This window comes from Camponotus vicinus, unplaced genomic scaffold (assembly GCF_025532165.1).
Source record: "Camponotus vicinus isolate PSW18456_S1 unplaced genomic scaffold, iyCamVici1.0 SCAF_9, whole genome shotgun sequence".
NCBI lineage: Eukaryota > Metazoa > Arthropoda > Insecta > Hymenoptera > Formicidae > Camponotus > Camponotus vicinus.
Genome location: NW_028141981.1, coordinates 7,813,998 through 7,841,318, shown reverse-complemented (window position 1 = coordinate 7,841,318; position 27,321 = coordinate 7,813,998). Strand labels below are relative to the sequence as shown.

General features: G+C 37.5%; 1 protein-coding gene and 1 non-coding gene across 3 annotated transcripts in view; one reads left to right on the top strand and one right to left on the bottom strand.

Annotated features, from left to right (window-relative positions):
• Positions 1 to 27,321, top strand: part of Sesn (Sestrin) — a 190,649-nt gene that overhangs the window by 133,705 nt on the left and 29,623 nt on the right. The window contains exon 1 of one of the 2 annotated variants that reach the window (XM_083109656.1): positions 12,482 to 13,012. The exons of the other annotated variant lie outside the window; for it this stretch is intronic. Within the exon in view, the coding sequence (XP_082965782.1) occupies positions 12,980 to 13,012 (33 nt within the window). The 5' untranslated portion in view covers positions 12,482 to 12,979. Of the gene's footprint in view, positions 1 to 12,481; positions 13,013 to 27,321 lie in introns of those variants that run through there. 2 annotated transcript variants of the gene reach the window in all.
• On the bottom strand, positions 3,103 to 3,175 carry Trnaa-agc (transfer RNA alanine (anticodon AGC)). The gene has a single exon. It is a non-coding gene; the product is annotated as a tRNA-Ala (tRNA).

Here is a 27,321-nt window from a genome sequence, read left to right as displayed (position 1 = left end):
AGCGGCAAGGGTGGCATTGTCGGAAGAAAATAGTACGAGTGAAATTTCTAGGAGTTTCGTCGACGGGGCGCGGAAAATAAAGCCTGGAAAACTTGACAACGTAAACTCCCCCGCGCCAACTCCGCCTCCCCATCTCCCGCTGCTTCTCGGTACCTCTTTTATTCTCACTCTTTCTCTCTCTTTCTCTCTCCCCGGTCTGTTTACGGATTCGCGAGACGCTTGTTTGCTCCGAATTGCACGAGTGGAAACCTCGAAGCGACGTGCAGATAACTCCGGGGCGTTCGTTAATCGAGTTGCAAGCTGCGACAGGACGGTCCTCCCCTTTTTCTCGAACACGGAGTGTCTCGTGTGTGTCGAGACGGTTGTCCGTCGTTTCCTGTCGCGATTTCAATTTCGTATTAATGCGAAAAAACATGGTTCGAGCTACATTTTTTTCAGAGTTACGTAATTCGTGGATTCTTTATATTAAAAGAAATCTAAGGGGATATTATTATACCTATGTATGCGTCTTTATTTATCGATATCAATATATAATTGATAAAAGAATCGATCGGATTTAATGCTGAATTTTATTTGTTTGTTTTTTAATATCTTATTCAATAACAACGTGAAACGTGAGAATCGGACAAACGCATTTATCGCTAATTGTGCTGTAAGAACGCGGCTTTTTATCAGTTATGCTTATTGTGCGTGTGTTTGTAAGGATCGTTATTAGTTTTATCTCGTATCGCTTGTAATTACTTTGTTTTTTCTAAGATTCAATCTCTGTCTCTCCTTTTTTTCTGTAATTGAGTATGAAACTCACTCTTTGTGATTTTGACTCGATATCACTTTGAACATCGAATCCTACGGTTATTATGCTACGTATATCGAGAAACGTTTTTTAATGTATTTTGCAATTAGTTCGATTTACGTCAATCGAGACTTGACTTGATTACGATTAAATGGCCTCTTATCGTGTTTTTCACGTAATTTCGGGGTGATCATTTTTTTTTTAAATGGAATTCGATTTCTTGGAGAATATATATTGCAATATGTTGTCACGTGTGCAAATGTATTTTTAAGAGATTAGTCGTCTGTAACAAAATATATATTTATATAGTATCGTCAATATATACATATAACTCCAACATTTTGGATAATAGATTATATAACTCAACATTTCGGATAATAGATAATACTAAGAAGTCCTTATCAAAACCCGAAAGTTTTCTCGACGAAAATGTTAACGTACAAATCATTTTTAGATGTGAATTAAAGATTGTACCATGCATTTTTTATTTTGAAAGAAAATCCTGAGAGAAAGATTTCTAACTTTGGCATTTTCTGACTTTATCAGAATATTTCTTAAAACTTTAAGAAACAAGTGTGATGCTTCATTAAATTTTGAGGGCAGGAAAATCGTTCCAATAAGAGAAAAATATATTTTATTAAATATATCTACTCATCAGGCATCCTCTTCTCTCGATTCCTAATAACACTAACGTTCCTTAGAACTCTGAAAAGAAATGTTGGATAATCTAAAGTGCAAGATGTACGAGAAAGGAAGAAGAAAAAAAGGAACCATGTCGATCTCGTAGATTTGCGCGAAGTTTGCACAGGTGCATTCCAAAATAATGCTGCTCGAACAGCTGTATGACTCCTCGTCGCCTTCGCGCTCATTTGCAAATTATATTATCAGATGTTACAACAATGTTGCGACTCATTATTAGCGCCAAAGTGCAGCAATTAAACCGAAGCGACGTGAGAGACGATACGTTCGTAAACAGATTATAGATACCCGCGAGCTGCGTGTGCTTGCAACGTTATGCAAGCAGTTATTTAAGGCTTCAGGCTGTGCGGCTGTGTTAAAAAGTTATCTTCAATCTCGAATGTTCCGCATATTGAGACATCGATGCGATCGCGAATCTCTCGAGCGTTTTTTTTTTCCTTTTCTTTCCGACTGAAAGACCTTTTGTCAAGAGGCCGCTCCTCGCTGCACGTAAACATCGTGACAAAGCCTTTGCGCTTGCAATTCTGACAATGTTACGCAACGATCGGTCACGTATGCTCAAAGAGAGTGCCTCGAAAAAGGAAAAAAAGAAGCTGTAAAATTAAAATTAAATTAATGCCACGCGTTAAACGCGAATTTATAACGTTGCGTCATTTTCATTATTACAAAACTTGGCGACTCCAAGATGATTTATTTAATTTTTTGCTCTCATATTCTTCTCTCATCTCTCTTAATTTTTTCACGCATAATTTAATTTTTTACAGATTATTTATTACTTATCGAGTCTCGATTAAATGCGAGAGATGTTTTTTGAAGGAATTGTACGAAGATGCGAAACATGGGTCGATCGGACGATTGTGATAACGCTTTTTGTTAGCGTGTGTCCAATAAGAAGTTTATTTTTTGACGTTCCATTCGCGCGCGACTTTTCTGTCGTCAATAGTGATACGGCGATAGTAATAGTATGTTTTTCGCGTAACGCGACGAGTGAACGGTCAGCAGCTCGTGCATCGAGTTGACACGGATATCTCCCGTTTTATCAGGGGTCGGCGCGTGCATTGTCGATGCAAAATGTCCGCCGGAGGAAATCACGGATCGTCGGCGGATCTCGTACCTGCTCCACGAAGCTCGCAATCTCGCGGAATTATGTTATACCGTTACCGGGCGTGCTGGATCTCTGCACTACCTATGCATATCTTTGTATTTCTTCTCTTTTCAGCCTCGTATATGCAGCAGGAAGTTCGAGTTGCTCATAGTGATAATAGAGATCGTTATTACGCAATTTTCGAAGATTTTGCATCCATAAAACGATGAACTTTATTTACTTTTTTATAATTTTATTTACTTTTTTATTTTATGAAAAATATGATAAATTGCTTTAAATCTTCAATAATCATCTATCATTAAACGACATCAAGTTATAAAAATCGACTAGTAAATTGCCACAAGACTCGACTCTTAGACGTCAGACGTGTTTTCGATCTTGAGGGTAGCTTTCTCGATGGGATATAAAAAAAAAGAAAAGTTTATTTTTTTCCGTACGATGGCGATGTTTTTTTTATTTTGCCAGATTCTTATTTAATTCTATAAATAAGCAAAAAGAAGTTTCTTGGAGGCGCCGGGTATCGATCCCGGTACCTCTCGCATGCTAAGCGAGCGCTCTACCATCTGAGCTACGCCCCCTTGATGTCAGAGAGAAAGACAGATTGGAAGATTTTCAGCGTTAAACTCGCAGCATTACACTTTCTTTCGCTGTCTTACGTCTTGCAAATTGAAGAGAGTCCGCGTTTAATATATTGACGATAATAAATTTCATTCTGTGTGACATGATATGACGTTTAATCAGACATTTAATTCCTGTCGATTTTTGTTTTCGTTTTTCATGTTTTGATGCAACGTGATCTCTCTTTTCCTGGAGAACCATTTCCGAGTAAACAATACGTCAGAAACAATATGCTATCGAATCGATAAGGGAACAAGCGTTATTTTATCAAAAATATTGGCCACAAATATTTATCGTAATACACACATGAAACTTTGTTGTTTTTCTTCTCTTGTTTAAATGAACTTATCACATAATTTTCGAGCTAGTCATTGGTGAATCACCTGTAGTACATGTCAGATGGTTGCACTTGTAATTAACCGTACATAAAGCGGTTGGTGCAACGAGCTTACAATTGCACTTTATCGCATTGTGAATCAGCTCAACTTTCTTTCCACAATGCATTTTAATTGCTGCATCTAATGATGAAAAAGAGCCTCGACTTATCAATTTATCGCATTTTCGCAAAAGTTTTATTACGTACTTTGTTACATATTTCTGTGTCAAAATTTTTCCACTTCTATTTTTAAATTTAATTTTTTCACATTTATGGATTCTAGAAGATTTTTAAAAGATTGGATTCCTACTTTTCAATAAAGTAAATGGATAGATTCCTACATAAAGATGTAAAAGAGAAGTTTTGAACAAAACTATGGATTAAGTAGTTTCAAAAGAGAGTAGTTTGTTATATTTTTGATATATTAAAATAAATATTAGATTGAAAATTGAGATGGAAAATAGGAGAAAAATTTCGACTAGGAAGATGGCTCTCTGTTATAAAATTATGTATTCTTCTTTCATGCATTTTTTTCTTTCCACTATATCTTTCTCATATCTTTTATTAATATCACAGCAAAACATTTTTATGATTTTAAAAGGATCGAAAATTGGCTCATTAATAGCAAAGAAATAAAGATTGTGGGCTATAAAAATGATTACCGCGTTAATATACGACACTATATATGTATATGATATAATTTACCTAATCACTCGATTCTGCCTATATTTTTTTAAAACCAGATATATTTTTCTTTTTGTATAGAGAATTCGCACGCAAATTAACTCATAATAAAAATATTCATTATTATTGATCAGTTTTTTTTTAATAAGAAAAAACTGACGCGTTTGATTCGGTTCTTCTTTCATTTTAACGAAATAAATCTCGTGTCACGTGAAAACGCGAGATCCGTCAAACCTCTCCGTGCTCCCTTGTTCTCCCCCTTTATGGAACGCAAAAAGGAAACGACGTTACACAGCGCTAACGAACCTTTGTTCGCGATTTTACGATTCCGGTAAATAGCCGGCTCTCTACGAGCACAGCGTGACGTTGTCGTGGCTGTAACAAAGGGACGCAACAACCGCGTTTTCCGGCGCGTCGTCGAAAATTGCACATCTCTCTATCTCGCTTATCCTCGTGTTCTCTTCCGGAAAAGCCTGAAACGACTGTAATACGGGCCTCCTATACAGAAGTTTGCTTTGCTCTGCTTTTCCTCGCGCGTGTCTCCGCCACGTGTGCGTCTGTCATGTGCACGCTTTACATCGCGACGACAACGGTTCCCAAATTGTTGAAAAATCTCTTAATCTGAAATAAAAATATTGCGTTACGTTATGCAAGCAGTAGTATTCTTATCGATTTTTTTTTTTAGATTTCTTCCAATTTAATTTTACGATTTCAATTTCATCTCATCGGTATTTATTGATTTACTCCTTTTTATCTACATTTTTAATATACATTATTATTTTATATGCGATTGCGAATTCTACATTTGATTTATATTGATTTAGCAATACGTCTGATATGATGCGGGATTTCCAAAATATTGTCGTCAAAACGAGGAACGTGATATCGGGTGATATCGCATGCTTGACCCATATCACGCGTCTCGATAAAATGCAAATTATTCAAATCCGCACTGAATAATTCACATTATAAATACAAATATATGTCTGCCTAATGTTTATCCCTTTAATATTAATGGGAAACCAGTATAATCGTTACGCGTGCGCTCCATCTCATATCGCAGAGCCGAGAGAAACGTCCGTTCGATAAAAACAAATATGTATCGGCATTAACTTTTACTTAAACTTGCTTTGCATTATCGGAGATTTATTTGCGCTATCCCGTGGCGTAAACAGGATGTGCTCCAGAATCTCCGATTTCTGATTTTAATGAAAGATTCCGTGGCGAGTCTGGCAAACAGAGGAGCGAGTAGTTTGTCTATCGATTTACGGTATCGTGTAAGCTCTTTCCAAGAGATGTTATAAAAATTACATAACTCTCCGTGCCAGGGATAAACGATTTTCGGGAGCTTTATGCTCGTTTTTACGAACCCGTTTGATATCGAGAATTCCATTTCGTATCGTATATTTTCTTATCCAATAAAAAGTATTGTCGCAACGTACGAGTTTATTTTTCGAGTTATCGTGAGGACAAAAAAAACGTGTGTAAAGATATATCAAAGGCGTAAAAATATTATGTGGGCTGGACTCTGGTCAAGGAACTTTTATGAAAACAACAAAGATATAGCTTTTATTTTATTTTCTATTTTTTATTGAAATTTTTTATTGAATTGGTTGCATGTACGCATTAAAAAAGATGCATTTTAAAAGGATTTAAATATAAACTAAGAAATTATATAATTTTCATGCCTCTTTTTATGAGGTGTGTCGCGTAATCTTGAAGGTATATTTATAGATAATTTATTTTTAATTAAAATATTTTAATTAAAACATGTTGCTGTATGATATTTTGACATCGATTGTGTAATTTAAAGTGCCACAACAAACACACAGCACTAATTAATTATTTAAACTGCATTATGTATTTAAATAATTAATGTTGTGTGAATTTAAGGTTTATAACATTGTTCCCGATTATTTTTTTAACGTATAAATAATAAATTTGCACATATGCATATATATGTATATTTTTCTTTCTCTCTTTCTTGCTCCATCTGTTCTGTTTGTTGTTTTTATTTTTAACGATTTTATACTAATTTGTACATTTTTTGACATTAATATGCATCAGATACTTTGTCTCTATAAAGATTGTACTTAAGATCCCATTTAAGAACATCTGCGCGAATAGCCTTGTACAAAGTAGTCTGATCCTCGCTTAGTGATCCGGGTCGCGGCAGACGTGCCGCCATTATTACGCAAAATTTTACAGCCGACGTGACTCATTGTCGTTCTTAAACAATTTATATCGACGGCTCCGAAGGCGGCTTTTAACGGAAGATTACGCGCAAGGACATCGAGGGACAAGGAGATATAGATAGACTGCATAACTATGTCTGCATGCGTAAAGTGCAACAAAACGGTGACTCATATCACTCTTGATACCGACGTATTTATAAGAATTGTATGAATATTCTCTCACGCATAATGAACTTACTACATCTAACATCGAGATGCATGATCGCTGATTATTTTAGAGGACATCCTTGATTTTTTTTTTCACGCTGTATATATTTAATCCTACATGAGATTTTACGATTGACAGATATTTGCGCGCGTCCAAGGAAAACGTCTTTCAAATGAATTTTAAGCGTAGTTTTTTTTCTTATTTTTAAAATATAATTTTCGTCGATTCGTAACGAGAAAAAATTATCGTCGGCGATATTATAGGACCAGTTCAGTTTTTAACTTTTAACTCGAGCCCGAAATGTGTGCTCGGATGTTGTTTGGCAGCGTGGAACGACTTTATATTTTGATATCGTGATTCACACACACGCACGTTACTTATTAGCTGACAGCTTTTTCGGCATGTGATGGCATATCTTGACTATGCAAATGCGTTTGAAACGAAAAATAGCGAGTTGTTACGATGTATAACCAGCGTGAGTAACACGTGGTAAAATGCGGTTGAATACACACACTCTATGCGATAAAAGTATCGTACGTTTTCGTAAGATGTTTTTTTTGCGCGTATGAATTATCTGTTTTGCTGTTAATTCTACTGCAAATGTTGTCGACATATCCCAAATTCCGTAATACATTCGTAATTCATTCGTTGAAAATAAACGCGGGATACAGTCCAATGAATTTTGAAAAACTGTGGGAAACTTTATTACGACAATAATCTCGAATCGTGATGGTATCATTTCATGAATAAATAGACCTTTACCAACTTGTGTTAATTATTTCCTTTTTATTAGCAATTATCTTCAATTAAATAAAATTAGATGTCAATAATTACTCTAGGAGGGGTTCCAATTTTCTTATGGCTGGAAGATACTTGATATCCTTGGGGACATAAATATATATATGTAGGCCTGCGTATTAGGAACCCACTGACCGAAAGACCGATTGAACGAACTCTGGCTTCTTCCGTTTGAGCATCGCGCAAGGTAAAAGCAATTTTCGTCATTCGAGCGTAGAGCCGGTTATTACTCATCACGAGTTATGGTAGACAAAACTTTCCATTGATTTCGTAGCAACTAACCGTGTAGTATCCTCAATAGTAGGCTGCTCCCTGCTCCGTTATAACGGAACGGTAAAAGAGAGGAGACAGAAAAAGAGAGAGGGAGAGAGAAGGCAAAAGAAGTAAAACAAGTATATCGAGAAGACAAAATATACCGAGAAGACGGATATGAAAATAGGAAAACGATAAGAGCTAATGAAGTGGGAAAGAAAGAAGAATAAGAGGTGAATAGGAAAAATAGAGGGTGTGTATGAATGGTGCTTAACAGAAAAAAGAAGCTTAGCGGGATAAATTGATATGGAGCGATGTTATGACAGACAGCTGACCGACTGACAGTTAATACGAAGGGAAGAGAAGGGCACGCCTTTTTTCTCGGAGGTGTTGATCATATTTGGTTCTATGGCCATGTGATATTCTTAAGTTCTCTTTGCCTTATTGAGAGTAGAGACACATTTATGAAAGAGTCGTCCGTAAATTTGCGAAAACGACACATCAGTTTATTCACTTCATACAAGTAAGGTGCAAAATTTCATTTACATTTATTCATCTATTTTTATAAACATTATAATACGTTTGGTCCTTACAAAGGATCGCAGAATATTTCGTCACAAAATATAGAAAGAAAATAAAAGATGACCTTAATCAGAGTTAATTCGCTAAATCTTCATAGCCCCGGAGTTATAATATAAAAAAAGAGAAGGAACGACGATTCAGTTAACCGTGAGATGACCAATATCTCGTCGACCAATAAACGGCCGTAAGCCAGAATAACAACGCAAGTCAAGAGAAATAGAAACAATGGCGGATTCCTCAACGGATCGACGAGTCTCGGTTCCTGTCATTCGTAAGGGATGAAATCGAGCGAAGAAAACGGCGGAGGAAGGTGGCGGGTGAGGGACGGGATTGCCGTAAGTGCACAGAGGTAAAATGATGGAGCGTTCGCGAGGAAGCGAGAGAGGTGATCGAGCTCGATGGAGATGGACGAATAGAAAGAGAGAAAGAGAGAGAGGGAGGGTGGGAGGAGGGGGCTGACGGGGATATCCAAGCGACGGGCCTTGGTGGTAATATCGTATGGCAGTGCCGTAACGAGAGGCGCTTTTCCGAGCGTTGACCCCTTCGCTCTTCCAATACTAACCTCGCCCAAGAGCCTGTATCCGCCTCTCCTCCCGGGAATACGAAATAATAGAAACTTCACAGCGCGCTCGAGAGAAAGAGAGATCCCTCGTCTTCGCGGAAATCATGATTGACCGGGAGTTCGCGCGAAACTCGACTGAAATATCTATTTCGCCCGCGTGAATGTTGAAGACCTGGAATGAATTCGAACGCATGCACATAGTAGTATGTATGCGCGAGTATATATTAACTAGACAGAAGTGCAAAAATGTAGAAGATATTTAAAAAAAAATAAATATAGAAGGAATTTAAAAAAATAAAAGGTATTTAAAAAAAGTTAGAATGAGACTAGACTGCGATATTAATTTAATAACATAATTAATAATTGGAAAGAGAATCATTTATAATTAAATCTACATTCACCTCGCCTACTTAGGTTTACCAGTTTATATTTTAAATCTAATAATTAATATATTTACAATCCGGTCTCTATGAGAGAGTATCTTATATAATATTAATTATCTCTCCCTCTCTCTTTCTCGAAATGTGGAAAAATTTAACACAATCTTGACTGGAGTACATTCCGATTGTAAGGAATTGAATTCGCAGTATGTTTCTTATATATTGCTTTCTTTCATCTATCTATTTATAATAATCTAGCCTGTCAATTCGCGCATGAAATACGTTTCCTGGAGTTCAATACCTGTTCCTGCGACAGAAAAAATTAGAAAAGAATTTACTGCTATTGCGTTTCATTCGCGAGCGAGAAAACAACAACCTACGTTTCATATGTTAACTCCTTTACATAAAAGAAGAAAAACTACAATGTTTTCTCTCTCTTTTTCTACTGTCAAAAAATAAATTAAATCTTTTCCTTCATCTTCAAGAATTCGTGTAAGAGAGGCTATTTTTATATATTTAAAATTACCGAAATCAATTTTCTGTCACTTGCAAACTATCCGCGATTTGTCCGCGCTGTCAAATTGATCCGGAATCTGATCCACGACTGGAAAATATCCGAACCGTCGGCGATTGTCGCGAAATCAAACGGAGCTGCTCTGCTGATCGTTCCGCGGAAATCGCGTTACGCGATTGTCATTATCGGCGATTAATTAATGCGCAAGATCGTCGCTTTTTCCTCATCGTTCCTCTCGTGGCTTCCTATCGGATCCGCGTGACGCGTGCTTCATTTCCCAGCGATTAACGTAATGTTTATCCGTTATTTATCGACTCAAAAATGCAAAGTAGCTGATAATTAAGTAAATTGAATCGGATGTGATCTAATATTGCTAATATTATCGTTATATGCATGACGTTTTGCAAGAAATGCAGCGAATATAGGATTTCTGCGCAGTAATTTCTCGTTCGAAATATATGAACGTACTTTATACCCTCTCTTTCTCTCTCTTTTTGTCTCTCCTTCTCCCTCTCGCTCGACATCTCGTAACAAAGACTCATTAAAGGACTCGCGGAAATGAAGGGTCGATCCCTCTGGCGCCTTCTTCCTTTCTGAGTATCCTTAGGAGACAAAGGAACAAGGAATCGCGCGGATGCTGATGCGGCTTCGTCCGCGTCTCATTTACTTCGCGAAGGGATGGAAAGGAGTGAGGGGGAGGGGGAGGGGGGAAATGTGGTTTCATTGATCCCAACATTTACGACGCACGAAACTGTTATGTCACATAATACGTTTCCCGTACTTAATTGAATTTCAGGACCCACTTTTGCAGAGGATGACATAGGTGTGTCTCTCATTTATTTCCGACTCTTGTCCCTTAGTTACGGAGTGGATCTAATTTTCTTCGCTCTTCGCGTTATCGACCACGGGCTCGTGTCGCTTGTCGATGGCTTTCTTGACGATTAAGATTAATAATCTATTATCTGCGAATATTAGCTTCGATAATAAGCGGTATTAATCATCAACATAATTGCAGAGTATCAACAATGTGATGACAAATATCATCATCGAAATATGTTTCAGTGAAATCACACTAGTAGCATGGTCGTGTAGTTAGAGATAGCTTATCAGCAATCTGGAAATTATTTTTATAAGCTCTATTTAGGTCAGATTACACTTGTGACTTCTTGCGATTATACTTGTGAATTCTAGGAAAAGAGATGTACAATTTACGAGAATATAATCGATTATTTTATATCGCGCGAAAGTGTTACCATAATCGCATAATATAAACATAATTAACATAAAATTTTTTAACGTATGTATTAATATCTTTTTACGAAAAGATAAATATATATAGAATCTTAGACTGATTATATTTATACTATTTAAATTATATATTCGATTTTTTGCAAAGTATTTTTAAGTTGTAAAATTTTTCAAATTCTTTCTTTTTAATTAGCGATATATATCTTTCTTTGATAAAAAATCTTTAAGAAAAAAATGAAGAATTCTTAATCGATATATGTGCATGTCATAATTAATGTACATGCCAAGTATATTAGTGTACAAGTATATTAATATTAATAATGATTTTTTTAAATATCATGTTAAACATCAATTAATTTTTATAACCGCATCTTTTTTGATTCCCTTCTCATTTCTTTTCGAAATAATATTTTCGACGAAATTCTCATTTATTCTATTTCATTTATTTATTGTAGTCGCAACCGATAAAGTATGTACAAGTAATATTTATCGACGAGAAAGTGCCGTTCTTTAAATCGCTGCGTGCAGCAATTATACGTCATCGACGCGATTATGCGTCGCATTATAATCGTATGACGAAACTATAGTTATCCCTCGATGCGATGTTTCTCTCATCGTTCCTGTCGTTACAAGTTGCATTGTGTCGAGACGTGAACTCCCTCTGATATATTTAGCGCGGTTAATACCACTGTTGCTAAGGCATCAGCTGATCGGGCCGGCCGTCATCGCTCAGGACCGTCTCTTCGACTACGGCCAACGTGCGCTTTTTCCTTGCCTCTTCATTATAAATTCGCAGATAAAACATGCATAGATATTTATAGGTGCAGTTTTAAATCTTTGGAGAAATTGTTGACTTAAGATGTTTAGATTATCATTAAATCCTATGAGTTATATAGAATGAAGTATAAGTTAAAAACTCTCTAAATGCGATTATTCGGAGATTAATAAATATTTTGCTTGCGAATCCATAAAAGTAATAATGAAAATAAGTTTCTATTATATCGCACACACTGTAACTTTAAATCACCTCGTCATAAATGTTACTAAAATTATGGGAGTTTGTCTAATGAGCCTCTTTCTTTTTATATTCACGAGAAAAAAGGAGGAAAGACGAAAGAGAGAACGAGAGAACCGAACAATCAATTAAACTCTAACCCGCACTGATGTTTATCCTTGTGCATATTAATTAAAGAGAAAGCGGAAAGAAACTAAAGAGATAGTTTTTCGGGCTCGACTCTTCGCCAAAAATCTGCCTTCTCCCCTGCTCCTCTCGCGCGAATTGTGCCCAACATCCCGACGGACTAGGACTAGCTAATCGTACGGCCTTGTCCCGACCAATGGCAGACGCGTAAAACCGGCGTGCGTTCCCCTACCGCGCTTCGTCCTGATCTACCCCCTCCCCGGCCTTCCCCCACCACCTCGCCACCCGGCAGCCGGCCAGATGATCGCGACTTGCACGGGCCACCGCTTGGCGGCGTCAGTTGGTAACCGGCTGTCTCGAGGTGCGGATCGTTGCTTTGTACTCTCCTCCCGTAGCGTAGTTTGTCCGATTTCTCTCGTTCGACTTCTCGTCTCACTCGGAGTGCCGGTACGGTACGGTGTGACGTAGTCTCCGCGATTCCCCGGAGACGACTCGAGAGTCCCTTTGTGATAATATTATGACTGGTAATCCCGCGACGTCGAACTTCCTTCTGCTCGTTGCTTGTAGTGATAATCGACGGACGTATCGCACCGAATCTGATCCACCGACTCGCCGGTGATAATTGTCGAGATCTCGGATATAAATATCGTCGTACTTGTCGAGAGAAAGAGAGAGAGAGAGAGAGAGGGAAAGAGCGAGAAATTTGAAATCGTCAGCCGGAGTGCGCGTAGCTATCTTCAGTATCGAAACCCGTCAAGATTCCTATCGCCAACGAGAACAACCTGCAATCGGCAGCTGCCGATACGCTCGCGAATTGCGCAACGATGGGCAGCATGGGTCAAATAGGAACGAACGAGGTGAGTCAGCACCGGTACTTCTCCCTTCCCGGTTTTTCGGCTTTTCCGCTCCTCGAAAGAGCCATCTGAAGTTGGCCGGCGTCGACGCGTCGAATCCTGTAGTCGTTAATGTACGCGCTCGTCACATATTGTGTATTCGATACGAATCGTTCGAATCTTCTGGCTCGAGAGGAGCGGAAAAGGCCGAATTCCCGGAAATGATAACGATATATTCTTCGGATTTACGTTACTTGACATATAACCGGTACACAAATGTCACTCGCACAAATGGAAAGTTTCCTTCGCGAGAAATCGAGAGATTGTTGTCTAAATCTTAGACGCCAGATGGCTTTTAATTCTCTGGAACTTTCCACACGAGATGCGAGTACTTTTGTTATTTACTGATAAGCACTCGTAAATGTGTGTACTTTTGAAGTTAATTTTGTGCGCGCGCGCGTCCCGCATTTTGTTACTCGTATGTGTTATACTTGGGGATATATTTGCACAAATAAAGTGATTTACGCCCACCGATATCTGTTATTGTCGCTATACGCATAACTGACTTTGCAACTAGATAAACGAAATAACGTTTGACACTACGTGATAAAACTACCACGAAAGATACTGCGTTATTTCGTCATGCTTCGGCGTTTTTTTTTTTTTTTTTTAATCATATACATCTTGCAGGGTTAAACGTTGCCAACATATATAATTAATCTGGTCGTTTCTCCGCATCGAGAGAGAATCGCGCAAAAATTTCTCTTTTAATACATAATTTTTCGATTTCGCACATCGCGAGATATAAGTAAATTACGAATAAATTACATATTTAAATGTAAATGAGACGATTAAGGCAGAAATTTAATGTTTCGAATGCTATTCTCGGGGATTAAAATGAGCGATAAAAACTCCTCTCCTCGGATGGGAACGTTCCTCGTAAATTTTTTCATTTCAAAATAATCTTTTATTTTTTTTTCCTCTGTCTAAAATATTTTCTCCGCTCCTCGTTGCAAATTTCTGCGTGGTACGTACGTACATAAATATCGGAGACGATCGACGGTGTCTTTGATGCAACTCGAAGGACTCGAAGGACATCCCTCGCGATTGCCCTCGACTTTCTTTCTTTCTCTCGCGCACGTGCGCCCGGATTCGCAATTCGAAAAGTCACCGAGACCTTACTCGGCTCATCGGCAGAAATAGAGTACAATAACGCTGGTGACGGAGCGAGAGCAGCCGGCCGGGCGACGCGTGAATGCGAGAAAGAGAGAGAGAGAGAGGGAGAAATGAAGAGAGACGGTTGCTTGGCAACGGAGAGAGACGGAGACGGAAGGTCGGAGTCGCGTGATCCGACGTTGCCGGTTGGTCGGGAAACCTCGGGATTTAACAGCGATGAAGAAAGAGAGCGAGTAATTCCTCTTTTCCCTGTTTACGCGTTTGTTTTACACCCGTTTCCGCCCGTCCCTCATCCGATTAATCACTGATCTCGCGACGAGATAACGACACATCATGTGCGTGCGGACCATTTTCTCGGCTTTCTAAAAGTTTCTCGGGTTTTCCGGACGCTCGATGTGCGTGCTTTGCGTAAATACATAATTTGCGTAAAACTTTGGAAAATCCGGGATAATTTATATTAAACGAGACGTAAAAACTTGTTTAGCCCTGCAGATAATCAATCTTTATTCTTGCATGATATAATAATTGTATAAAGGAACCTTGGATACCACCCCACAGTACGTGCCAATTATTGAAATTTGGCACGTATTAGAAAAAGCAAGGTCAGTATAGATGCGAGAGATACATGATTTTCTGGGAAAAGGAACTATAAATGTACTTTACACTTGATAGTTTTGTTTTGAAACAAGCGATCGATTGCGCTTTTGCGTATATTTTACGATTTCTTTAGAGAAACAAATGTAAGATAGATTTTCTCGAACGTTTTAATCTATCTTTTTACAAGTTTTTTATTATAGAAGGCACGAAATTTTGAATCGTTACTTTGTTATGCTCATAAAAGTTGACAACAAGATATTTTTCTTACGAGATTCCGCATTATCAATAATGATGAATAATACTTACGAGGTGCTCTTTGTGCTCTGTCACGAATATAAAGTCTAAATATCTGTTTTTCATTATCTTTCTCGCTTTACAATTTCGATTAGCAATCCGCTGGCGAAGCGATGATTAATTCTACTGATTAATTAATTCTATCCGAATAAAAAAAATGTCGCAATACTAGTTTATACACTAATTTAATCGTGGTTAAGTCGGGACGAGTGTATTCTTCGCCACGTGCCTCATCCAATAAGCGATTGCTAGTAACTTGCTAATCAGGTGATAAAAATCAGGTGATCGCTCGATTTGATCTTGCGCTCGTGTAACAACCATATTTTAAGGCTTTCGATTCCTACGTCGGTTATTTGTAATTATATAATAACGATACAATCTATAATTGACGCAAATAAAATTCGTTATTAGATATTTAGATGATTAGATAATTTGTTTAATAGAAAAAGACGATAATAAAATCTACTTTTTCTTCGTATCATTTTTTCAACGTACGTATTTTCAGAAAGATATATATCGTACACAATTTATTGCTGAATTTTTTTATACATTTTTAAATTGCTTTATTATAAATCGTAACATGTGTCTATGATTAGACGAGTGTAAGAGAAGGGTCAGCTGGTTTGAAATTAACGGTCGTTTTAGAATGACCTACGAATTTAAACTAGGCATCCGGAAGGTTTCTCGTAAACAAAGTTGACATATGAATATTTATTCCTTATCTATTTTTACGGGCACGCTGAGCGTGCCACGAAATCGTGAACCACTATTGCATTTGTAAGAAGCAGCTGTGTTTTCACATAATTTGTCCTTCGTAGCATAAACGAGTGCAAGACGATGATACATAAGATTTTTGATCTTGCGTCAGCTTCAGCCCTCTTTCATCAGCTTGCTCTTTAACATCAGATTGAGAATTTTCGTCCTTGGACGTAAAACGCTCCGCATATAACATTTATAGCTCGATTAAATGTTTACGTGCCGATCATTTTCAATTTTAGGTAAATATAGATTTAATCTCTGCAGCAAATGTATTATATGTGTTATAATGTAACGTATACGATCCAGAATTATCAAATCAAAATTATTAAATGTTTAGAATTGTTAAATATTCCATTAAAATTATTAATAATCTAAAATTATTAAAGATTTATATTAGATTTATATTTATCAGAATAGATAGATTTTTATTTATCAGAAATAATTCAAGTTTTACATTTTCAACAAAATTCTAATTTATTTACTTTTTATTTTTCATTATTTAATCTTATTTTTTCATATTATTCAATTTTCTACATCTTGTGACAATTAGAAAAGAATCGAATCAAAATTTTATTAAAATTAAAAATATAAGGTTTGAATTCAAATAAGTCACAATTAAAGTGAATTAGAAAGATCAAAGTAATGCGTTACATATTTGAAGAATTTAGGATTTGCTGAATTTTCGATTCGCTGTCGAGCGTTTTTCTCAGGCATGCTTGAAACATTTCTTGGTGCGACAAGTCTCTTAGGAGAGAGAGACTAGATATCGAAGTCCATCTTTTTTAATTTCATCAGGCCTTTTCGTTATTCTTCGTCGGATCAAAGATCCTCGAAGGTAGCGGCAAGAAGAGACCATGACAGATTTACTCGAGATATCTCGAACATAACACGTGTTATTTTTTTTAATTATTCGCGTTTTTCACGCATCGCTATATTTACTTATTAACGCAAACGCAAAGTTGCCTCGAGTCAAGGTGATTGACTCATTAGAAACTCGTTAGCGAGTAGTGCTGTTGTTGACTTAAGCTAATTTTTAGCAACACCGTGACCGAAGGTGTAACTTATTACTTAACCGCAGCTCTAAGCGAGTCTAACCGAGCCCTTTTCAACTCGCCTTTTTCCAACAAAGAAAAAAAGGGCCGAGAATCTTTACCTGATTCGAACCTGATACGAACGCACGTTTTGCTCGCTTTTGCATGTTTAATCGTTACGTAATCGAGCAGCGTTGGTTTAATTTCTGCGGGAAATTGGAAATTCGCCTCACACGCTCCCGATGTAGCCGGTTTATTTTCGTTCGCGCCGTTTCTACCGGGAGTGGCAAATAGAGGAGGTGAAATTAAGCGGCCGTCTTTACGCAATATTAGACGCGGTTCGTCTATTTTTATCGCCACCACCGTTTTCGATTTCCCTTCCTTTGTCTTTTCCCGGCCACCCTTGCCTTTTTTCCCTTCCTCTTCGCTTCCTTCAACACGCCTGACAAGTTTCAGCGGTGGATGGCTCGTATCTCTCCGCCGGGATACGTACACGATTATCGAATTTTCTCCTTTTTTTCCCTTCTCGTCTCCCTTTCCCGTCCGGTCGAGCTCTGTCGGGACGTATACCTGTCACGATTACTCGACGTAGCATGTATCCTCTTCCCTCTCGAAATTTATTTCTCCCCTGCCGTACGAGAATCGGAAGATATCGGTTGTTATGTACTATGTTAGGGGGTGAATGGTCTTTTCCACTATGTGTTGTATGGAGTATCATCAGGTGTCGTTTCTCTTCTTTAAACTCGTCGTATTAAATTTTTTGAACATATATCCTGCGTAATGGAAGTTTTTTTATTTACGAGATACGAGGCTGAATTTTTCACATTCTTCGCATCTACGTAGCATCTTTTGTTTCTTAATCTACGCATGCTTCTTCCTGCTCGTCCTTGAAGGATCCTCTCTAAGGCGGAAATAAATGCCACGCTCACCCTTCCTTCCCCTTCCCCTTCCTCTTTCTCTGTTTCTCTATCCCCTTCTCTCGCTCCCCTTCTCTCGTTCCCTTTCTCCCGTTAAGATGTGTCCTTCTTGCTGTTCTCCCCTTATGTCGTAAAATTGTTTTCCAACCGCTGGAACTGGTTTCGGAGATCTGGGTTCTAGTTTCCAACGAGACGAGCCCGGTCATAGGCCACCTTCGCTCTCCTCGCGTATGGCAGGTTCTTCCCGCTATTTTCTATTTTTTTTTTAGCATCGCCATAGCGACGTTAAAGGCTTTTGCTGAATGAAAGACGGAGCCCCTTTTTTCTGATGTTGAACTATTCAAAACCGGTCGCGAGTTTCTGCTTTTTGCGACCCGTGGGCGAAGTCGTCGCGATAAATTTTGTTCCATCGCGCTAATGTTCCGATTAACGATTGCATAAGCGACTGAATATCTTTGATGTACGAGAGATTGTACGAAAAATCGCTAAGAATTTTGATGAAAAGATAAGCATGTTGAATTAATTTGAGAGGAAGAAGATAGAGATATATCTCGAGAGTTATTATAAATTATTCAATTGTTATTATAAATTATTAGAAATATATATTTCGTAGATAAATTCAGAAGAATCTGAAGCCATCAACAATGAAAATTCATTCGCATTTCTTGCCATATAAAGACACATCGCTTTAAACTCTTTATTTAAAATTCCATTCATAGCAATTAAGTTATAAGAGCCAATTTAATCTACGACAAATTTATAATGTTATAATAACATAAACAAACATTACATTAATATTATTATTATTAAAAATAATTTGAATTACTTGTAATGAAATTAACATTAATGAGATTTATTATAATTCAATTAGTTGATTGCAAGTTTTATTTAAGATCTTATTTTCTTACATTACTCGATATATTATCAAGGTCTAGTAAATGAGATTAAAATAAAAAGTGCATCAAATTTTAAAATATGAAGACTTAAAAGTTCGTTGAAAATAAGTTCGCAAATGGAGCAAGGCCAAGTCAGCGGAAATGTTCATCTATTTTGTTTGTATAAAATCTTAGCGACGTCTTGATTATGTACATACGATTTTGCTATATACATCCGTAGCTTTTCGAAATCTAGAGTCTTTTCCGACTTTATCCTGAAATCGCGCATAAACGTTATTTATAATTTATAGGACGAATGGCGCCATCCGGAGACTTTATTCGTCGCGATTTCTCGAGATTTGCGGCCGAGACGGAAGTGTTCGCATGCTTTCTGGTTTAGTACCGGAGAAGACCTAACGTCTCTTTGTGCATCATCGGCCTCGAATCGGCCAGTGGGACACGGGGTAATCTCAAGCGCGACGAGGACAGATCGTAGGAATGGAGAACGAGAGAAAGAGAAAGAGAGAGAGATGCGCGGTCGTCACGTGGCAGGCCGGCAATCGATACGATGACGTCGACTTTGCTGGCGACCAATGAGGCGGCTGCTCTCGCGTCTTGGTTATAACACTACCATCTACTGATAAGAAGGGAGCATCGAACTCGCGAAGTTTCCTTTGTTCGCGACCTCGGTCTTCCTCCTCTTTCTTTCTCTTCGTTTCTTCTCCTTGTTCTCGTATTTTCTCGAGTTTATTTTCTCTCTAGCAATTTCTCTCTCTCTCTTTCTCTTTCTTTCTCTCTTTTTCTCTCTCTCCTTCTTTTCTTAGTCTTCCCACCTTTTTTTTCAAGTTGTCCCAGAAACTCCGCATAACTTTTAATGACAAATTTTTTTAACGAATATGAAAAATTGATTTTTTTCATTGGAAAAAAGTTTAGAAGCTCGAGGATTAGAAAATTGCTGTAGAGAAATAAATCGGCTTTAAATCGTAGACTTCATGTTGGAAGATTTATGACGAAAGTTAAAAATAAACTGGATCACTCTGTATATTCATCGTGACTTTTTTCGTATTAAAAAATATTTCTCGAGAGGATGTGACATCGGGCGTCCGTGACAGAGTGAGAGAGATGGGAGAGTTGGAAGGAAGAGGGATGGTGGAGGGGGAGGGAAGATAAATATTCCGCTCTGGAAATCGGTCGGTCGAATCGCTTGAATTAAATTATCGGATTTTATCCGAGCGACCTTGGGAACCCGCGATATCGGTAGATATGTCGTTGCGAAGCACAGATCATTCGCATGACTCGGTCCGGCAAGGAGAAAAAAAGACCCCCCCCGATCTTTTTGATGATTAATGTGTTTGCTCGCGCGTTGGATAATTCGCAAATATCTTGCCCGGGCATTTATGATTTTATCGCACTTATTTGCGCATTGAATATCACTTATATTATTTTATTTTTATCAAGATTAAAACTAATTAAAATATTTTATTTTACAATGCGTGTGTAAGACGTTGAAAGGAAGATGCATGATACGTATATATTTTAATTTTATGCCATTATCTCTTTCAAAAATACAAAGCAATGAGAATATAATTACCTTCTTTCCTGCATGTTTGACAAAATGCAATATAAATCATCGACACATCGTTACAAGCAAAATGGATAGCGTGGTTTTTTTCTACTGTAATGTTATATATGTGATTAATATTACATTATTATAATGACATATATAATTAATAATAGAATAATATTATATTGTAATGTTTTTATACGTGATATTAATCATTCGAATATAATTATCTTGCCGAATAATAGATGGTAAACAAGTGCAGCGTGCAACAAGTTCTGGACTAGCTCTAATGCTCGAAATTGTGATTATAAATTTGAGCATGACCCTGATTGAGAGTTTAAGTGGCCGAAAGAGAGAAGCCGTGTTGATAATAGTCGGAGCAATCGGTATTCATCGCGCGTAATACGGCGCATGGAGACAGAATTTGTGCGTCCTTGGGAGTCATAATGCGGACACATGTAGAGAGAGAAAGAGACGTACCTTAGATCATTCAGTCGTGGTGGATGACATTTATACGGTAGAATTGATCCATGCATGTTTGGAGGCAGTGGCGTAGTTATACGTACATATAAAGTAAGAGGCTCGAGAATATATAAAGAGAGAATATATATTTTTAAAAGTTCTTTTTATATACATGTATATATATGTAGAAAAATATCAGGGCAATATTATGTCTAGAAAAAGAATTTATTAAATTACGATTTTTTTTTTATTGCGATTTAAAATAATAATCGGATAAATTAATAAATGATTTATTCTGACATATATATTTATATATTAAAGAATTTTATATATATGTATATATAATGTTAAAGAATATAAGGTTGACACGAGATGTCATAAAGATAAAAGAAAAGGTCCATTAGCAAACTTCATTCTATTGTTATTCCTTTCAGGATAACGATTCTCCTTTCAGGATAACGATCTCCGTAAGAGATAATGACTTGTGTCTATTTATGTGCCTACGCCATTGTAATATATGTATAGTGTACATGAACGATGCCTTTCGTCAAATAATAGACAAACGAACGTTCTTTGACAACTTTAAATAGCTTCGAACAAGTTGTGAAAAATTTTCTTTGTGTAGATATGCATAAAAAGACATTTTCTGAATTAAATTTCTATTATTGTCGTTGTTATTGTTTTACAATTTTTTAACAAAACTAGAAAATATACATATATGTATATAACAAAAATTAGAATAATTATATTAGAATATTTTTTAATGCATAAAGAATTATTTACAGTTAAATATTAGCCATAATTGATAATAATTATTAGTATTATCGTATGCAAAATGATTTCATTAATTCATAAAAAAATAAAGAAAAATGTTACTTATTATATATTTTATTCTAAAATATGTTTCTTTAAATGTCGCTGTTTCTCTATTGATCGCATTTTCTTGCAAATCTTCGCGAAAATTTAACTTTAGGTCCTCAGAGTAAATATCTTTTCGTCTCTTATAGAAAAAAAATATATCTGATTAATCTTATGTTTATCATTAATTCATACAAACATCCGTCATTTTTTTGTAATTTTTTATCGATTACTCTAGATTTGCGCTCTCTCACAATACTTACAATAAATCTCTCGTAAGATTAATTTTTTTTCGTCTGCGCGTGCTGTTTTTACTGCCAAAGAGGAGATATATTTTTTCACACGTCCTTTGATATCGAGAGAACGAATCTGCCGCTTCCAGCTTCACCGATCTATGTTTTAGTTCGGCAATGTCTTAATTCGTTCCGCTCGAAATGGCCACACTTTTTGTCGGATCACCGCATGTGGATCGTCGACGAAATGTGTAGCAAATGGCGCACACGCACGCACACATTAGATCTGCCCTAATTTCGATTACGTCTCTCGTAACACTTGTTCTCTTTATAACACATTTTGTTTTAAAAAAAAAGACATTACTTATATTCACACACACACATATAAATTGAAATATATCTATTTATATTTATTATATCTATTTTTAAAAATATTCTTTAAAATATTTTCAAAATAATTTTTTAAAATATTTTTTAAAATAATTTATTAGAAAGAAAAAAATGCACATATATGTATTATTTTGTGTGCGTGTTATATAAATAAATGTTAAAATATTAATTTCACGCCGTTTAATTGTTTACAATTAAGACGTTCAGCATTTTTTGTTAATCGTGCTCGTCGAAATTGTTGGAGGCCAGACTGAAATTTTGCACGTCACACGCGCACGCGCGTGATAAGATCGGCGACGCACGCACATACACGCAGCTTCTTTCTTCAAGCGTACATGCCACTCGAGCAGAAAAGACGTGTTGTTTTAGGCCAAGCAAACAAGTGCCGTAACCCGGTATACTGTTGTCTCACAGCCGGGGCATGTTTAGGCGGGGTTTATCGTCGCTTTAAAAGGATGCGAAATCTTCGTGGAAACTCGTATCCTCGCAAATGCGATGGAAAATGTGTTTGAGCTGCATCATATGCAACGGGACGCCATGAGATATTCTACGTAATATGACGTTGACATAACGATAAAACGACCGTGTCGCGTTGAACACAACAATCATTTTTCTTCACATATGATACGCGTGTCGATACATCCGTGACACTCGATGTATGGCGGATTTTTTTTTTTTAATCAATTATTGTAATATCCTTCTTTGTGTTCTTGATAAGCAACGTCGAAAAGTACGCGTTATCACAATCGCAACAAACACGTTCTGAAAAAAATGTCGATGACCGGAGAGCGCCTTGGTTGTTCAAGGTGCAGTCTGACTCTTTTTTTTCTTACTCTCGTATCGTGTGTTATGTAAGCGGAATCGCCGATCTCGCAAGTGGGTGATGAGATAGACATAATTCATTCACAGGCATGTACACTTGATATTTCTCCTCCCTCCTTATGTATAATTATGAGATTTAAATTGTAGTATAATACACGCATTAAAATATAATGAGTACATTATATTTTATCATTGAAGATTAAAATAGATTTTCTATGATGCTATGAGATATATCTAAATAGCCTTTTCAGTCTATCCAGATAAAGATGACTCACTTCCATTAGATTCTATTAAGTCCATTCTGTCTAATAATATCCTAAACACCAAAGTTGACAAGGCTTATATGGATTATAAGAGGCAAATATTTCTGCTCTTTTATCTGTCGAAGCAAATATTTTAAGAAATAAAAGATTAATGTATTTAATTATATTTTTAATTGAAGTGTTTGTGTCTATAAATAAGCAATTACAGTAAACACTGTAGAAATGTGTGAATAATAGAAAACGCAAACTTTTGATTATATTATAATTTTATTCATTTACGCGTGTGATTTTATGATCTCAATGGTGTTCATAAATTATTTGAAAATATACATTTGAAATATTAATTAAATGCTGTAATTAAAGGCGAAAATTGATTCGCATGAAATGTATTTCTATTAAGAAAATTAGTTATTTTTGCGATAATTTTATAATTATGCAAATGAAATATTTCAGACAAATTACTCAAAAGCGCGTGTCAATTTTGCATTTTGGCTCGCGACAAGTAAGATACCAATGTCGAGCTTGACATTTCGATTTGCTAACCGGTATAACAACCGACATACCCGTAATGACAGTTAAGAATGGCTAGTCGTTCATATATAAACACTACGCGCTGATATTGATAGGGCGTGTCTCAGAAATCATTTCCGATTTTAAATCGTAGAAAAATGTTTCTAACGAGAATAAATTAATAGCCATTACCGGCATGATTCGTACGACATTTTAGTTTGAATGAAGTCTTGCAAATTGCCTTTTTTAGGATTACATAAGATCCATCTTACGAATCGAAAATTAACATGCGGATTCCGGGACACCCTATGCATCCGCGGTTACATCGTAATGCATATCATTAGCGTATTCGTATCGTCTGGCAGACTAATCGGCCATTTGTGGGAAATGGGACGGTGAAGAGAAAACAATTGTTGAATCGTTCAATCGTTGCGAGTGCACGACACACACACACACGCGCATTTTGTCTGCTTGTTGATCATAATTAAGCCGTATCGCGGTAGCTTGCAATAGTCGCCGCGTAGGTGGCAATATCATATTCCATCATTCCCTTCCGCTTCTTATACGGCGACACTTCTCCATCCTTCTTCGAGATGATCCGTCGACTTTTTAGTCACGTAGCGGCGGTAAAAACCCACTGCTTCTTTACGCCACTTTAATTCTCGCTTTATGCTCCCGCACGTAATTGGCACTTTGCTCCGTATTTTCGATGGAATTATTTCTCTGTGGACCGATGGTCGGCCATTACCGTCATTAGCGAATCGATTTCGCAAATCACCTGCCATTAACTCCTTTTCGTGTCCACTTGAACTTACGGCATTTCCATATATGTAATGCTTTCCGAAAAATGAAGCATAATTTGTATTTGAATTATACTCCCTGCAATTTAAAGGATATTAGTTTTTATAAAAGACCTTTCGAACGGAGGTATTATTGGGCGACGTCAATGATGATGACGTTAAACGATGAAAAAATAAAATTTTATTCCCCAATTTATTTCCCGCGCATTCTTTATTTTCAACATAAAGCGGTGGGCTACAAATGCCCTGGTCTTTCTCTCTGTTTTACATATATCGATAAAACAAACATATTACTGAATTTCATTTAAAAATTATTACCGAATTTCATCTAAATTGTATTTCGCAATCACCAAAGGCGATTGTGTGTGTCGATAGACGGTGTGCAAATTCGCGCCAATGTAAAATAACAATGCGGACAACTGGATTTCGCATTTATGCGATTACATTTTAGCGTCGAGTTAACATTTTATCGCGCTATTCGTAATGTCAATCCGAGTTCCGCTTCCTATCGGAGAGATTCGACGGCACTCCACACGCATATTTTACTCGCCCCGGATATTACGATAATGCCTGGTGCTCGCGTATCGACGGTCACCTCGATTTCGCAAGCGACGCGAATAAATTTAACCGTCACATCGAGCTTCCTCATTTTGCTCCGCGATACAAATGAAATCGAATGTGTCTCGATTGAGAGACTGAACTATAAAAATTGAAGAATCTCCGATTTAATCAAACTTTCTCCACTAATCGTTCGATTCCTAATCTAACGATCAAACGCACGTTGATATAAATGTAATAGAGACAATGATATTTTAAGGCAGAGCTCTATTTCGCTCGCTAAATAAGATACGACGCGCCACGAATTTATTTAGTGCATGATATTTTTCTCTACGATATCGTTGCATAAGAGAGGAGAATAATCTTCGATCTTGGCGCCGGCCAGTTCATAGAGCGGTTCGCCGAAAAATTCGGTACCGCTACACGACAGTACGTGTGGAGAGATATATGCAACATGCAATGTGGCACAAGGCCCTTCGGTCAATAATCCACTTTTTTTCTTTCAATCGTGGACGTAAATCTCTCTCTATTTCGCGCTTCTTCTCGAGCGTTTCGCCGTTTAAGGTCGTATGTCCCCACACGAAGATTTATTCTAGCGATTATATACTCATCGTGACGCTTTTACAAGTCTGTTGTAGACTTTGCTTTCGGCTGTCGGGATAATGAAAAAATTTCGCCCGCTGACGAAATGAAACTCGAGATTAATACGAGAGGATTCACGGAGTGGCTTCGAGAAAATCGACGAGAATTATGGTAATCGGCTCACCGGCTCAACTTTATGGACAGGGGGCGAGAAAATCGGAGTCGATAACTGTGAAATGTTACGTTGTAGCGGCGGGATGATATTTGTAGAATGTCCCGAAAGATATTCGGGGAACATTGTCGGAGGGATATTTTGCCGAAAATATTTCTATCTCGCGTCATTCTCAAGACATTGAAGCGATCCCTCCTGTAGACGCAATGCTGACTTAGCGTAGCCCATTGAAAAAATATCAGTCAATTATTTCTTTATTATTCGCGAGGGGGAGAGAGAATAATATGATAAAATTCTTATTTCACCCATCGTTTTCTTAAACAACACTTGACGACACGCCGTCGAAATATACCGTTAAATATTCATCCGCAGAATTTTATAAGGTTCTCCGGAGCTCATATTTTTTTTCCCGATTTACTCGGCGAAGGCTCCTGCCAGGCAGCTCGGTGTAAAGCTCCTATGAAGCGGCATCGCAATTTACTCTACTCAGGTCGAGGGATACCTCTGGTGATCGATAAAATTTTCATTTCATGCGTCTCCCCCTAAGCGAGTATGTCAGAATCTCTCTCTCTCTCTCTTTCTCTCTCCGGTTGCGAAACTAGGCACGCATGACCGAACAATCGAATCGACTTTTAAACAGGCGCTACCGCCCCACCTGTCGCTGCCTGACATTATTTGTCGCGTTTCTGTCCTGTCGCTTGTTCCGCGATGCGAAACGTTGAAAAAATATGCGACATGTATATATACGCGAAACAAGCCTTCCGTCTCTCTCTTTCTCCGCTGGATGAAATTTCAGTCGATATCTTTCGCTCTATCTGTTAATTTGAAGGAACGAATTTACGCTTTCGATCAACTTTGCATTAGTAATTTCTCTCCGGCACCTCTCGCTCGAAACAAGCGACGTTGCTCATTGATCAAGTCCGTGTATATCCGATGTAAATAGCGGATTAAAGCGTCTACAATGTTGAAACGTGGCGGGAATACGTACGACGATGGCGTTTAACTCGGCCAAACGTGACGAGGATTGCGAAGCGCGCGACGCACGTGTGACGATAATTGACAGCTCGCCGGCTACCGCGCGCGGAGAAATTGGGTCATGTTTTTCCAAATCTCCTCAAAGCGCGGGAGTCGAGATATATCGGTGCTCTGTGACCGGACGCGCAGTTTTACGATTGTTTCGTTTTCGGCCATCTGGCGAGCAACGATCCAGCGGAGTGTTGGCTCTCCCTCTTTGAACCTTTCGGCGAAGACGCGAGAAACAGCACGAGTCGTTTTTCTCAAACAGCACGTGTCGTTTTCGCTCGTAACGAGACGAAAAGGCACGCTTAAAAGGCTCTGGCGCTCTTTTTACAAAACAGGTTCGTTAATTACATCAGCGTGTAATAATTGGAGCTGGTGTTTCGAGCAATTAAGTTTTTTCATGCATCGCGTCTTCCATTTATAACAGTAACTTCTTTGTTGTTGTATCTT